We start from the raw sequence: 15656 nt of genomic DNA, 5'->3' as shown, positions 1-15656 counted from the left end.
CTAAAATTCTAAACCTCTGAATTTTGAGATATTTGTTTGCTTTTAGCTTTAAATCCTAAGAAATAAATTTATACAAAACACATATGAAAATTATATAATAACGGATTATAACCGCCAACCATAAACCTACACTGAAACTTTCCACATAAATAAAACTGTACCTCCTACAAAAATATTTTTTTCTGCCCAGAAATGTAAATCGTTACATTTTCCATAATATGCACATAAATTAATTCTACTGCCTCCACATTAAAACCGAAAAGTTACATGACCAGCATTGTATGTTGCCCACCTTTCAGGCGCTCGAAAACCGCAACAGAACTCTTGATTTTGTACATTCACCTAGGTCTTGGAAGACTTCTGAAGGAGAGAGCACACCTTCTACAAGACATTCACCTAAGAACACGCTTGCGCATTATTAAGGTAAAAGGAATTCAACTTCTTGGATTGTCAGTTCTTGGCCAATAGTTGCGAGTTATAAACGAAACTCCGCATGGTTTTTTTTATGTTTTAAACAATAAACATAAATTAATGTCTTGGAACAAAAATTATATTATAAAAAAAAATGTAAAAACCAAGTGAAAGTGATTAATTAATTTTTAAGTGTAGGTACAGTTACATAAACGTGTAGGATACAAAATTCAACAAATCAGTAAGTATTATTAAGTTTGATAATTTAGCAACAAATCTTTAGTGTTTTAATAAAATGTTTGCAATCGATGTCAAATCAAAACTAGTTTTCGGTACATAAAATTAGAAAGTAACTTTCTTCGCTAAAAAACTTAACTCTACATAAACTAAATATCTCATTTTACTCCAAGTAACACTCAAATTAATCTGCGATAAAATCCCATCTCTAATCGCTTAGCGTTTGCCGTATCGTTGAAATCACCGCGGTAAATGCTAAGATAATTTCATTTTGCCCGAATGTTGCACACATTACGTATAAATTAACAAACAGTAGGTGAAAGTTGATGAGAAAAATCGTGCTCTGCAGTATTTACGTTGGAAAAGAGTACAAAAGATGGTGTTTCATTAAACTATTTATGACTTCCATGGGATGATGCTGTTTTTATAGATTTAACGTGATAGTTGCCTCATCATGTTTAATTCATGAATAAATATCACAACTATTATTATAAAGATGTTGTATCCTTAATTATAACTGTAGGCGTGTAGTGTACCGTAATGAAATAATTTCATAACAGGATCTATCGTATCTGATAGAAACAATGGAACTGGAATTGTAACCTACATTTTTACGCTGAATTTCCTACTTTGGCTTCACACACTGCCTTTCAGCTCACGCATGAGTAAATAGACAGTTAATTACGATAGAACGCAGTTTAAGACGACAGAAGTGATAAATTGAAACGCCCTGTTCTTTACAAATTGGCAGTTAATGATAGCTTAATACTCAAAAATTCCTAATGGAAAATATTATGCATTAATGTCATAGGATATTTCAGCCATTGTTAATTAAAAATTGTTGTGTTACAAGGTCTAATTGTAGAAACTTAATGTTAATTTTGTAAATGAAAATACGCATACCCAAAAAGTTCTTTTTTCTGTTTAATTAACACATTACCCGCAGGATAAGACTTCTTAATAAATACCAAAATACAAATTAGTTACACTATAATATGGGCATCTCATAATGACGTAATTTACAAACATTAACAATTATTATGTTTCTTTTCAAATCAATTTAACACGAAATCCTGCGATGACAAACACGTTTTTGGAATTTTAATAGCCTTCTATCAAAATTGATTGTTGAGGAAACATAATAAAGAAATATCAACAAAAAACAAGAATCTAAACAAGACATAATAGTTATAAAAGGAAAATGATCATTACTTACAATTTTGTTGTTTTAAATGAGCTTTTTAGAACAAAATGAAAAGTAAAATTTAAAGCTTTTAACTGAACTTTGTCTTTAAATTTACAATGTTGCAACCAAGGATCTTAATAAAATTTCTGACAATAATTTGCGGATCACACGCTGCTAAAGCTACTTATGAACTTTACAGTAAAAGTAAAACAGCAGGTGACATTTTTTATTAACTTTAATTTCCCTCTTATTATGCATGAGAATGAGTCAGAGGTCAAGCTATTCACAACTGAAATAAACTTTATCAGTTTCATCAGTTCTTTCATTCTACCTAAAAAAATACAGAGATTGTCCTCCTCGAGAGGTAATTTGCTATATTTGAATGTCATAATTTCTAGAATCTCTGCTTCCAAAGATTTATTTGTCATAGTAACTTTCCGAAAATTCAACTTCGACTTACTCAACAAATCTGTCTATAAATTCCACAAAAATTTTTGGGAAAGGCAAAGCAAAACTTTATGCATAAAATTAGTTTATTTTTTATCATTTTAAGATGAAATGTAGCAATCCGAAATTTTGAGTTCAAATCTCTCTAATCTAATTTTCTTATGAAGATCTCAACGTTCAATCTGATTTTCTCACCGGTGAATTTTGGGCACAGCACTGAATCAATTCCTCGAGAAGTTAGGCGTGAGATAATACAATTAAGTTTCTAAGTCAAAGAGAAATGTGAAGAAATAGAAAGAATTCGACAGTTTGAACGCTAGATGTTGAAATTAACGTCAGTAAATTATTATTCATCACGAAAGGTGAATCAGTAAATTATTTAATTAATTATATTGTACAACCTACTCAAATAAAACGTGATGTAGTAAACTATAATACACACCAAAGGTAAATAGAAAACTTGAAGTTCCTCTTCCTTACTAGTTACCTCCATAATTTTGCTAATTACTAACATTTTATGCCTTAGAATTAAAAAACTAACAATAGATTAAGAATAGAATTTATAGTGTTGAAATGTGAATAGAAAACAAACGAAATTTATCATAAGCAACAACCATTCAGTAAAAATTGCAGGACACACCTGCCGCTATTTAGCCTCCAAAAAACCTAAAAGTCTGTTCGTGGACTTCCCGACTGATTGGTTCCTTGTGATATTTCACCGTTAAACATACATACAGCTCATGCAAAAACGAGACACGTATTATGAACAACTGAAATTTTCATTGTTGTCACATTTGAAACAAAGACAACTTCGTAATACGTTTTTACAGATTAAAAAAACTAATTTTAGATATTTCCTATGTGGTTAAAACTAATCGCAAAATTAGCCAAACTTAGAAATAAAGACTTGGGTATATTTAAGTTGCTAGTAAACCAATTACACAGCTCAACAAAAAAAATTTTTTTTTTGTTGCCCTGAATATCTCTGCGGATTTCTATGTTTTCAAGACCATAGTTTTCGAATATATTCTTGAAAGTACTGGGTTGGCTCTGGTTTTTATGATTTTGGCGTATTTTATATTTTTAATAATTTAGACTTTGAGTCGGTTCTTCAGAACACGAATTATAATAAACTGTTCATTATTATGTTAAAATTCGCTTTTGTGCACGTCACGTGACCAACAAAAGTTGGAATGCTTCAAGATTTTCAGTAAATAAGGGCATAAAAAATATAAAAGACGCGCTTATAAAATGCGTTTCATTAAAGTTTAACATAAGTTTTATTTTTTTTTCTTTTTCAACTTCTTTGTACATCAATCATTCAAACGAAACAATTTGTAATAATTTCCAAAAAAAAATATTTGAGAATATACTTGCTATTTCTTTCTCAATTTTACAGATTTTTAGTAAAATATGAAAATCAAGATTGAAAAAAAATCAGAGCCAATTTTCCAAAACCATTCATAGTTTCGTGAATTGTTGGCATAGAAGTATTCGAAACCACTCTTACATCAAGGGCAACAAAATCACTGTTGACCAGTGTTATTATTAAAGAGCAATAAATTATAAATTATTCATTTTGAAACTGCAATCTACCTCTGCCTATATCTGGAAATCTATAAATATCTAGTTGAATAGTCAAATATTATCGCTGCAGGAAACTGCAGTCCAGTATTTTAAACAATGAATTAAGTTGAATTTATTACCAGCCGATCTCTATCAAATAAAGTGAAAGTGGGTTACCAGTACCATTCAAAGTACCAGTAAATTATCAGATTCGATATTTATCTACTTGCTAATTCTACGCAATTTTAATAGCGTGTTCTTGAGTATAACCTTTTTAATAAAGTTATTAAATATTTATTTTTATGAACAACTTAAGATTGAACTAAAGATTTTCACATTTCACTTTTAAAAAATTGTCAAAGAGAACTGAACTTATTAAAACTTGATCAACTTGATCGTCAAAAGCTATAAAACATCCAGATTAACGACACATTTTATAGTCAAAATTTTTTGTTTCTGCGTAAAACAATAAATAATAATCCTTGAAGACCACAAGAACTGTTTTAATGTACATTTGAATGTAAATTGAGGCACAATTTTATAAGAAAATGTACCACAGTTAACCCAGTTCTTTGCAACAGAAGTGAAATATCCATGTCGGAAACCACTTTCCGGATTGACCATTTCACTAGTTGATTGATGCTACTCTGAAGAGGTAAAAGACAACTAAAAATAACCAAAACAGCATCATTTTCAATCGTCCTATATCGCTTAAACAATAGGTATAATTCTTGTGCAAAATTACATTATTAACATTAATAACTTTCTTTTGTACGAAGATCCTTCGACAATTAGCATAATTATAATACACAATGTAAAAACAATAGGTCTAATTTCCACAATTATCTTACCATTAGCGCAAGCCAGTTTAACACGGCTCTTCCCAAAATGTCAACGACTTAGTTTTCAATTAAGGATTAGGAAAAAACAAGCAAAAAATAAATCAGTTTCGCTCTGTAGGACGACCTTCACTTTTTGCACCTTTATGTCAGCACTGCTATAATTCGTTCAAGTAATCATCAATGCGATTTTAAGTGGATAACAAAAGGACAAAAAACTATCCCAAAATAAATCTACAGTTTCCAAATGTTATCGTCTGACTCCCACACTTATTGTCAATCATGTCTAGCGTAGGAGAAACAAATTTCACATTTACCGCAATTGTTTGCTAACGGGAAACAAAAAGATTGATATCAGTAAATCCTTCAATAACAAATTTGGCTTTCTCCAAAGAAATCTAAATTGGACGGGAAAAAACATTTAACATTCAAATCCATCGAAAACGTGAAAATCAAATTTAGTAAATGTGAAGGTTATTTTGGTAGCCTAGACTAGCTAATTCTTTCGGTGCACATGTATCTGAGGAATGTGTGATTGCAACTTTCTAAATGTCGCAAAATTACTCGTTTGATGTAGATTTAAATAGATGACCTTCTTGAATTTTGAAAACGGCTACATCCGTGTGAATGTCTTGAGTTCAAAGGTGTGGGATGTTTGACAACAAAATAAAATATTCGGGACAAATATTTTTTTACCAAAATCAAAAATTATGCTAATGGTATTATCGCTGCTATCTTATTCATGTCGTTACAATAATATATTTTGATATTTTGGACATGTTACCAGTTGTTTTACTGTCGAACCATTTTATATCCGTGTTTATTGCAAATACTTTTGTCTCAGCTCCACTGGGTGTGGCGATAGTTTGCCTTGATATCTTTCTTCCTAAAAGCATACCTTTCTATATACCAAGTGTTATCTATTTATATAATAAAACAAAACCATTCAAAAGGAAGTAAATCACCATAAGACCAATAAAAATCGTCGCGGTACACTTTCTAAGTATAATGAGATACATTTCATGTAAACTAGTTCGATTATTACAGCTATTACGGTTAAAAGAAAGTTAAAATTTGTGCACCTAACTGTAAACCGTTATGAAACCACCAAAAATTACAATTTCTTTAATAACGCCACATTTTTCTTTGTTGCAGTTATGACCTCCGCAGTTTTGAGAAATGACAATTACAGTGACGACAATTTCTCCGATGATGAAAGCTCTCCTCTTACGGAAAACATTTATGGAGGAAGGTAAAATTACAAAACCTAGTTACTCATCCAAATCAATATCACCCTCAAATTCCCAAGTTAACATGACGAGGCATTGATTCATTAAAATGTCATTTAGTTAAATTGGTAGCAGTTCGGGTGGGTACTACATTAAAAGTGAAATGCCAAGGAGAACAACAAGTTTGGCGATTGGTAGTGAAATACAAGACGCGGAGAGAGATAACTACATTGTTACAACACGTTAAAATAAGATCGCATTAAATAAAAATTACGAAAGTGTACCGTTCACATTTTGTTACGACTTGAACTGGATCTAGGAACGGCCTTGCATTTTTCCTGGCGCTCGAGTTCCTTGCTTAAGACGCAGGCTATTGTTGTCTTTGTGTTTAAAGGTGGAATTACAATTTTGAGAAAATGGGATCTTCAAAAACGGGCTAAATTCTTAGAAAGAAATCTAAATTTCCTTTGCGGAATAAAAATCATTGTTCTCATAATTTGTTTATATTTAGTTCCTCGTTCCAAAACCAACGTTGTTAAGAGCGAATAACCGTTGAAAGGCTTTAATAATGCCTCCCAAAAGTTTCAATGCAATTTACTGGCATTTTGATTGACATTTATTTTCTTCAGCGCATTTTAAGTGCTACGCCCTGTAATAAACAATTGTCTGGAAATCAACCAGAACTGATTAAAATGCCCATTTGACATTTGAACTTTAAGACAGATCGCGTTTTTGTCAATCTGATAAAAATCACCAGACAATGGCACCAACTTAATTACGTCAAATCACTGTGACCTGGGATGCGATTTTGTTTCTCGATCGAAGTGATAAATTAGGTATCAGTTGCGATAAATGTCATCGTAGCTTTTAAATGCATAAGTTTGCATTTATTCTTTGCATATAAGCTTATTAAATGCTCAAAAGTTTACAATTACCTTAATTTTAAGAACTTATAACTCAGAATTACGATTTTGAACTTCTATTTTGACACAAATGTCGAGGTTATGTCTTCAAAATTTATCACTTCACTCAGAGCTATCCAGAAAATATCACTCCATGAAGACTTGATTTCGTGACAGAATTGAGAAATGTGACAGAAATGTATCATGTCAACCAATCAGCATACGAGATTTTATCGCTATCGAGTTTTTTTCGATCGAGAAACAAAATCGCACCCCTGATTTTTGCCTACAACCAAATTTGTTTCCGCTATTATTATATTTCTCACCCTTTCGTACCATTTTTTATAATAAAAATAACGTTCTGATCACTTTGGTTCACTTTTAAGCAATAAAATCCGGATCTTTGATTAAATTTTGAAAATAGAAGCCTACCTTGAATCGCTAGTTCCAAGTCCTCTAAATAAAGCATAAAACATGTTAAAAAACACTTTCACTGCACAATAACCACAAGAACTCACATTTTTCATAAATTTTAAAACGCGAAAAACGGCCATGTTCGAAGACGCGCCATGACTACTCGATTAAAATGTTTATGTACGTGGCGCGAAATTCAAATCTTCATTTCTAACTTTTGAAACGATCATTGAAGCGTCGATGAAACATTGTAATTGTTGTTTTTCCTGATTATAGCACTAGAACAGTTCACGAAACAAAAGGATGGGACGTGTTCCGGGATCCTCCGACCAAGGAGGAATCCGGTTCTATGGCAAACCAAAAATGTCTAGAAATCACTGTAAAAATCTTAAAAGTCGTAGCTTATCTCGTAACTTTCGTAATAGTATTAGGATCTGGAGTCATATCAAAAGGAACTCTTCTGTTTATGACCTCACAACTAAAGCCAGACAAAGTCACCGTTTATTGCAACAGAGACTTAGGTACTTATAAAACAACAAGAACTTACATCTGAGTTTTACTTTTTAGGTCGTGAAAAACAATTTATAGTCAAACTTCCATCAGCTGAAAGAGTAGCATGGATGTGGTGTCTGATTTTCGCGTTTTGGGTACCTCAATTGGGGTCGCTTTTCCGTTCTACCCGAATGTGTTTCTTCAAATCATCAAAGAAACCGATTTTTTCTCATTTCTTCATAGTTTTTTTAATGGAAACGTTCCATACAATCGGAATAGCTCTCTTAATGTTTTACATTCTTCCGGATCTCGATGTGGTTAAAGGCGCAATGTTAACCAACTGCATCTGCTTCGTCCCAGGAGTTTTAGGTTTACTGTCTCGAAGCAACAAAGAGTCGCAACGATTCCTCAAAGTCATCATTGATTTACTTGCGATTGCTGCTCAGGCGACCGGATTTGTCGTGTGGCCCATCATCGAACAAAGAGCGGATCTTTGGATTATCCCCGTTGCAATTTTCCTCGTGTCATGTGGCTGGTGGGAAAACTACATCTCCAAACATTCTCCGATTCCGTTCATCAAACACTTGGGGAAAATCAAAGAACAACTGGAAAACTCAAGATACTTCACCTACATGTTTGTGTCGATCTGGAAGTGTCTACTCTTTTTTATCTCGGTGCTTTTCATTACTCTTATTAAAGAAGGCGAAGTCGCGTTCTTTTTCACTGAATTCTCTGAAGGTTTCGGCGCCCACCAAATTCAAGTACTTGAGATAAAACCAGTTCTTGGGGGAACATCTCTACCTGACATTTCAGAAATTATACCGACTGGCGATGACACCATCATCCCCGCAAATGACTGGACTGCAATCTACGTGCTTTTGATCAACGTTTTCGCTTCGTATTTTGCGTATATCTTCGGAAAGTTTGCTTGTAAGATCATGATTCAAGGATTTTCTTACGCTTTTCCGGTAAATTTAACAATCCCGGTGTCGATTTCAATGCTAATTGCAGCTTGTGGTTTGAGGAGTGGCGATCCTTGCTTTTTCCATGACACGATACCTTCTTATCTTTTCTTTGAGAGTCCACCAGTAGTTTTTCTCAATGATTTTATTTCGCACCAACATGCTTGGATTTGGCTGTTATGGCTTTTGTCTCAAACTTGGATAACGCTGCATATTTGGACTCCAAAATGCGAACGTTTAGCTAGGACTGAGAAGTTGTTTGTAACGCCGATGTACGAAGGACTGCTCATTGATCAGAGCTTGGGAATGAACAGACGAAGAGATGACGAAGCGGACGTGAAAACGGAAGACTTGGATGAAATCCAGAAGGAAAAAGGAGACGAATATTATGAAACGATTTCCAATCACACCGATGCTTCATCAGCGAAGGCCATCAAGAGTTCTGATAACATTACAAGAATTTATGCATGCGCGACTATGTGGCACGAGAACAAAGAAGAAATGATTGAGTTCTTGAAGTCAATTTTGCGGCTTGATGAGGACCAGTCAGCTAGAAGAGTGGCCCAAAAGTATCTGCGCGTGGTAGACCCGGATTATTACGAATTTGAAAGTAAGTGATTTTAGAGTACGAACACATCTAACAGTGCTTTTTAGCCCACATTTTCTTCGACGACGCCTTTGAAATCTCCGACCACAACGACGACGAAACTCAAGTGAACAGGTTCGTCAAACTTTTAGTAGCAACAATAGATGAAGCTGCTTCTGATGTACATCAAACCCACATGCGCATTCGCCCACCTAAAAAGATTCCCACTCCTTATGGAGGTCGCCTAATTTGGACTCTTCCGGGAAAGACTAAGATGATTGCACATTTGAAAGACAAAATGAAGATCAGGCACAGAAAACGGTGGTCTCAAGTGATGTACATGTACTACCTGCTTGGACACCGCCTCATGGAACTCCCTATTTCCGTCGATAGAAAAGCAACGATTGCTGAAAATACATATCTTTTGACTCTCGATGGAGACATTGACTTCCAACCTTCTGCAGTGTTGCTTTTAATTGATTTGATGAAGAAAAATAGAAATTTGGGGGCCGCTTGTGGGCGCATTCACCCGGTTGGCTCTGGGCCGATGGTGTGGTACCAAATGTTCGAATACGCTATTGGGCATTGGCTACAAAAAGCCACTGAGCACGTCATTGGTTGCGTACTTTGTAGTCCTGGCTGCTTCTCCCTCTTCAGAGGAAAGGCTCTTATGGACGACAATGTCATGAAAAAATACACCACAAGGTGAGAACCAAATGTAAAGTTACACTTCTGATTCTTTCTTGTAGTTCTTCGGAAGCGAGACATTACGTACAGTACGATCAAGGAGAAGATCGTTGGTTGTGTACACTGCTGCTCCAACGAGGCTACCGAGTCGAATACTCAGCCGCATCCGATGCATACACCCATGCCCCTGAAGGATTCAACGAATTTTACAACCAACGTCGTCGTTGGGTACCATCGACCATAGCAAACATCATGGACTTGCTCATGGATTCCAAACGAACCATTGACATTAACGACAACATATCAATGCCCTACATTGGCTACCAAGTAAGACTAATCGATAATAACTGTCTCCAATTTAACCCAATTTTTTAGATCCTTTTGATGGGTGGTACCATTCTGGGCCCTGGAACTATATTCCTTATGTTGGTGGGTGCCTTCGTGGCGGCCTTCCAAATCGACAACTGGACTAGTTTCTACTACAACATAATCCCAATCCTCTTCTTCATGTTGGTGTGCTTCACTTGCAAATCCAACATTCAACTGATAGTTGCTCAAATATTATCAACCGGTTACGCTTTAATCATGATGGCAGTAATAGTTGGTACTGCTCTTCAATTACGGGAGGACGGTGTCGGTTCACCTTCAGCTATATTCTTGATAGCAATGACAGGGTCTTTCTTCATTGCTGCCTGCCTTCATCCACAAGAATTTTGGTGCATTGTTCCTGGAATCATCTACTTACTTTCAATCCCATCTATGTATTTACTGTTAATTCTATACTCAATAATTAATCTCAACGTCGTATCGTGGGGTACTCGAGAAGTTGCTGTTAAGAAAACCAAAAAGGAATTAGAAGAAGAGAAGAAACAAGCCGAAGAAGCAAAACGCAAAGCGAAGCAAAAGTCACTGCTTGGATTCCTGCAAAGTGGAGGGACGAGCGATGACGATGAAGGAAGCATCGAGATATCTTTAGCCGGACTGTTTAAATGCATGTTGTGTACTCATCAGAAAGCCGGGGATGAAAAAGCCTCCCTTATTAACATTGCTGATTCGCTGGAGATGTTGAATAAGCGTCTGGATCACATTGAGAAGTAACCTTCATCTTGTGACTGATTCAACTAATTGACCGATAAAATTTCAGGACTGTTGATCCCTCTGGCCACATTTCCAGACGACGAAGCATGTCGGCGTCCTCAAGAGGCGACCATCATCACCTCGGAGCTGTCACTGAAGAAATGGGAGATGAGTCAGGTAACGACAGCGACTCGGAGACGGTCTCGACGGTTCCGCAGAATAAGAGGGACGATTTGGTTAATCCCTACTGGATAGAAGACCCCGATGTTAGAAAAGGCGAGGTCGAATTCTTGAGCAGTAATGAGATACAGTTTTGGAAGGACTTGCTGGATAAGTACCTATACCCTATTGATGAAAACAAGGAAGAGAAGGTAAAGTTGTTTTTGTGATTGTTTTTAGCACTTGAATTAGCTCGATACCCATAAATTTTCCAAAATTATAGGCCCGTATAGCATCAGACTTAAAGGAATTACGTGATCAATCAGTGTTTGCTTTCTTTATGATGAATGCTTTGTTCGTGCTGATCGTGTTCCTGCTGACTCTGAAAAAGGACTATTTGCATGTTAAGTGGCCATTCGGTGTTAAGACCAACATTACCTATGACGAAAGCTCCCAAGAGGTAATTTTACGGGCATCACATGATTTTCATTCGTTTAGGTTTACGCGTTGCACTTTACAGAGCCAATGGAAATTATGTGAGCCCCCACGATTGCTTTACTAATGTATTTTTAACATTTACAGGCTAGGATAGCAAAGGAGTTAATCGAACTCCGAAATAAATCGGTATTTGCGTTCTTCATGTTCAATGCTCTATTTGTATTAGTCGTCTTCCTGTTGCAACTTAATAAGGATCAAATCCACGTTAAGTGGCCTCTTGGTGTTCGCACCAATATAACGTACATTGAGGAAACCTCCGAGGTATTTAAAGGTCAATTCAGTGTCTTCTCTCTGGATTTTGGATACTAATCAGTGTCTTGGTCTGGGAATTTACGGGAAGGTTACCATAACTGTGGCTCTGTGTTGTAAACAACGGATTAGTGCACATGACGTGTAATTAATACACTTGGTGTATGTCTTACCACTTCTGGTTTGTGCAATAACATCGATGTGTTGTTGAGGGAATGGTTCTGTCTCTGTTTCTTATGCACCCTTTTAATAAGACTAAAAGGGTAGAGTGATTGCACTATACATATTTACACAAGGAAAAATAACAGTGTTACTAATTTTGTGTTAAGACTGGTCTCGTCAACACCATTCAGTCCTTAATTCCGCTGATGTGTCTTCAAGTTGTGTTCCTGACTTATAAATAATTTGCAGTTTTCGGTCCAGAACTGTTGTTCCAATGTTATGTAAATTTATACCTAACAATGAGCGCAACGGGTTGTATATGTACATTGCTATTATTAACAGAATCAAATCTTTAGTTACCGTTCTAATGTATGCATATAACCCGCTGACTTGTTCTCCTTCAACATCCCGTAACATAAGTGTACCAAGTACAACTGCACTGTAAATATACGTATCTGTGTGGTAGTTTAAGTTTCTCAATTATAATTCAGTGACAGGAAATGATTTAACACAATACAAATTTCCTGGCGCTGCCTTATAAATCTGTACAAATTGCACGAAAAACATGTCTCTAACACTTCACTAATACTCGTTTTACTTAGGTTCACATAACCAAAGAATACCTCCAACTCGAACCAATCGGTTTAGTCTTCGTCTTCTTCTTCGCCCTCATTTTGGTCATCCAGTTCACCGCCATGTTGTTCCACAGATTCGGAACAATCGCTCACATCTTAGCATCAACTGAACTGAACTTATGTTGCACCAAAAAAGTAAGTACTTCCCAATCTCCACAACCCCCAATTTACTTGCTAACTTCCCCTACAGAAAGAGGAGTTGTCTCCCAACGCCCTTCTTGACAAACAAGCCGTGGAGATTGTCAAACAACTCCAGAAACTTCAAGGTTTGGATGATGGAGACTACGATAACGATTCTGGTTCAGGACCGGACCGGATAGGTCGTCGAAAGACAATACACAACCTTGAAAGAGCAGCCCAGAAGAAGAGACAGATTGGAACTTTAGATGTTGCGTTCAAGAAACGCTTTGCTAAGCTGAATGCGAACGGGAATAATGCAGGCACGCCTGTGTTGAGTCGAAGACTGACAATGAGGAGAGAAACCATGAAGGCATTGGAAGTTAGAGTAAATTCTGTGATGGCGGAGCGCAGAAAATCGCACATGCAGACGCTTGGGGCGAAGAACGAGTACGGAAATAACAACATTATGCGGACTCAGAGAAACAGCGTCGCGAGTAGTATCCCGGTGAAGGATGTCTTTGAGAACGGACACGTTAACAAGGCGTTTGAGGAAGAGCAGTACGACAATAGAAATGCGTTACAAATGCAACCGAGAAATGGTGTGACATGGAAGAGCAGCAACAGCAGGATGTAACTACAAGACTTTCCACTGCCAAATACTGCCTCGTCTTGTCTTTCCGTTTTGCAATATGAATCTCCCTTTTACTCATTTTTTCCATATGTAAGGCTAATGTACGTTAAAGACATACTCAAATGCAATTACCATTATTTATTGTAAGGTATTGTGATAAAAATGAACAATAAACGTTTTGTAAAAAATAGGCGTAAAAACTCTATGAGCGCCGCTTCCTTTTCGATGCCCGTCGCTTCTGCTTGTTCGTGGGCTTCACTATTATAATCTTATCACTATCAGTGACATTATCACTTGCGATCTCACTCATGTCATTACAAATTACCTCACTAGACTGTATAGTCTGCGATTTCAACACGTTTCCTTTAGAATCAATATCATCGATAGTTATAACAACCTTTTTGGTCGGTTCTTCTTCAGTCTCTTTCGTGAAGACAATATCAAACGTATCAACAGCATTTTCATCAACTCTGTCTCGTTTTAAGACCTTAAACTTGAAGGACTCTTTTTCCAGAGGAGCTTGCGACATTTTACCTTTAATGATCTCCTCGGTGACATCGAGAGTTTCGTAACGAACAGTCTGAAGGCGGTAAATCCCATCTTGGTCTTCCTTGTAACGAAATCTCGAATGACCAGAAGGCCAGTGATAGTTGTGAACTTTCATCAAATGTTTAGTGAGGTGGCCGCCACGGATGAAGCGTTTCTGACAGTTGTGGCATTCATAGACATTATTCCAGTCCTGGAACTGTACATTAGTTTGTTGTAAATCTATGAATTGTCTTACTTTTCCGTGGCGTTTCTGGAGATGTCTCTCCAATCCAAATGAGGATCTACACTCGTAACCGCACTCTTTGCACTGGTACTGGGACTCAGGGTCATGTTTCTTCAAATGGTAGTCCAGATTATGTTTTGAGACGCACCTTAAACGCAATTTTACTACTACGAATCTACAGAAGAGGTCTCATACCTGTAGCTACATTGGTTACATTTGTATGGCTTCTCAGTCGAGTGCCTATATCTGATATGTTTCGCGAGAATTGAAGGCTTTGGACACGTCATTTCGCACATTGAACACTTATAATGGTTAATATGTAACCGCATATGATCCCGTAACAACCGCTCGCTGGGAAAATACTTGGAACATTGTGAACACAAATAACTTTGAAGATCAATTGGTAGTTGTCTCCGCCGATGATCACAAAATTTCGTTTTATTAGAAAACAAATTCCCACAAGTAGGACAAGCTATGATTTTTTCCTGAGTATGTTTCCTGAGATGCTCCGACAACTTGTACTGCGATGGAAACTTTCCTTGGTTGGTACAACCTTTCCAACAACATTTAATGACACCTTCTTTACGACTAGTCGGATTGTGGTAGACGTGGATACGAATGTGTTCTAGGAAGTCAAAAATCGTTTGAAATCTTTGGTGGCAGTATTCCCATTCGCAAAGATACCCATTTTTCATTTCAGGGATTTGGAAATAGTCGTGAGTGCAATTGGGCAGTTTTGCTCGATTTTCCACGTTTTTACCAACCGATTTCAGCTTGCTATGATAGGCGTGATAGCAAGCATGTTGTCTCAAAAAGGCCACTGCAGGCGCGGTGTAAGTACAGTCGATCCAAAAACACTGGAAAGATTCTGAGAAGATTTTAGCAATCTTGTGATTGAAAAAAAATAATTACGACAGACATAAATCTGTTTTAGGTAAATCTAATCTATCGTCGTTACGATAAAGTTACGTATCAGTGTTTAAAAGAATGTGAAATAAAATAGTTTTCAAAAAACTGGTTTTGAAAAACACTATAAACATACCATCTCCTTCCAAAAAACAACAATCATCAAGATGTTGCATCACATGATTGTTATAGGGAACATATTCAGTAAAAGCTTGACAGCAATTATCCCATTCACAGATTAAAGTTAAAGGTTCTTCTTCCAATTTTACATAATTATTTCTTCTTTTTAATTGCTATAAACAACTGTCAAGTCATTAGAATAATAGAAACTACACTTACATGATCATTCATTAGAGTTCCCCATTCTGAGGTTGATAATGAATCATCCAAGTCATCCTTTTTAAAAATGCCTTTTACAGTCTTTGAACTCTCCAAAGACGTGTTAGGGCGTAGTTTTCTTTTTCTGCTTCCAGGGTCACACATTTTTAT

At 36.2% G+C, this 15656-nt stretch overlaps 2 protein-coding genes across 3 annotated transcripts; one reads left to right on the top strand and one right to left on the bottom strand.

Moving 5' to 3' along the window:
* The first annotated feature begins 420 nt into the window (after positions 1-420).
* kkv (hyaluronan synthase-like protein kkv) lies at positions 421-13640 on the top strand. Of its 2 annotated transcripts, none has more exons than XM_088037898.1 (11): positions 421-652; positions 5842-5938; positions 7508-7752; positions 7799-9295; positions 9340-9976; positions 10021-10285; positions 10334-11052; positions 11103-11406; positions 11777-11953; positions 12706-12873; positions 12929-13640. In XM_088037898.1, the coding sequence occupies exons 2-11, from the start codon at positions 5844-5846 to the stop codon at positions 13490-13492; spliced, it is 4671 nt and encodes a 1556-aa protein (XP_087894024.1). In that variant the 5' UTR covers positions 421-652; positions 5842-5843; the 3' UTR covers positions 13493-13640. The 2 variants fall into 2 exon arrangements, with proteins under 2 accessions (XP_087894024.1, XP_087894023.1); XM_088037897.1 differs by lacking the exon at positions 11777-11953 and adding an exon at positions 11478-11654 and having other exon boundaries at positions 422-652; positions 12929-13634.
* Positions 13613-15650, bottom strand: LOC148175196 (histone H4 transcription factor-like). Its single transcript, XM_088037899.1, has 5 exons — positions 15507-15650; positions 15304-15460; positions 14457-15129; positions 14274-14409; positions 13613-14228 (listed from the first exon to the last, which is right to left on the bottom strand). Exons 1-5 carry the CDS (start codon positions 15648-15650, stop codon positions 13692-13694), a joined length of 1647 nt encoding a protein of 548 aa, XP_087894025.1. The 3' UTR covers positions 13613-13691.
* Positions 15651-15656: the final 6 nt, after the last annotated feature.

The sequence above is a fragment of the Gnatocerus cornutus genome, chromosome 5 (genome assembly GCF_029298725.1).
Source record: "Gnatocerus cornutus isolate USDA-ARS CGAHR chromosome 5, icGnaCorn1.1, whole genome shotgun sequence".
NCBI lineage: Eukaryota > Metazoa > Arthropoda > Insecta > Coleoptera > Tenebrionidae > Gnatocerus > Gnatocerus cornutus.
Note: the sequence above shows the minus strand (reverse complement) of the source record. Positions and strands in the feature narration are given on the sequence as shown.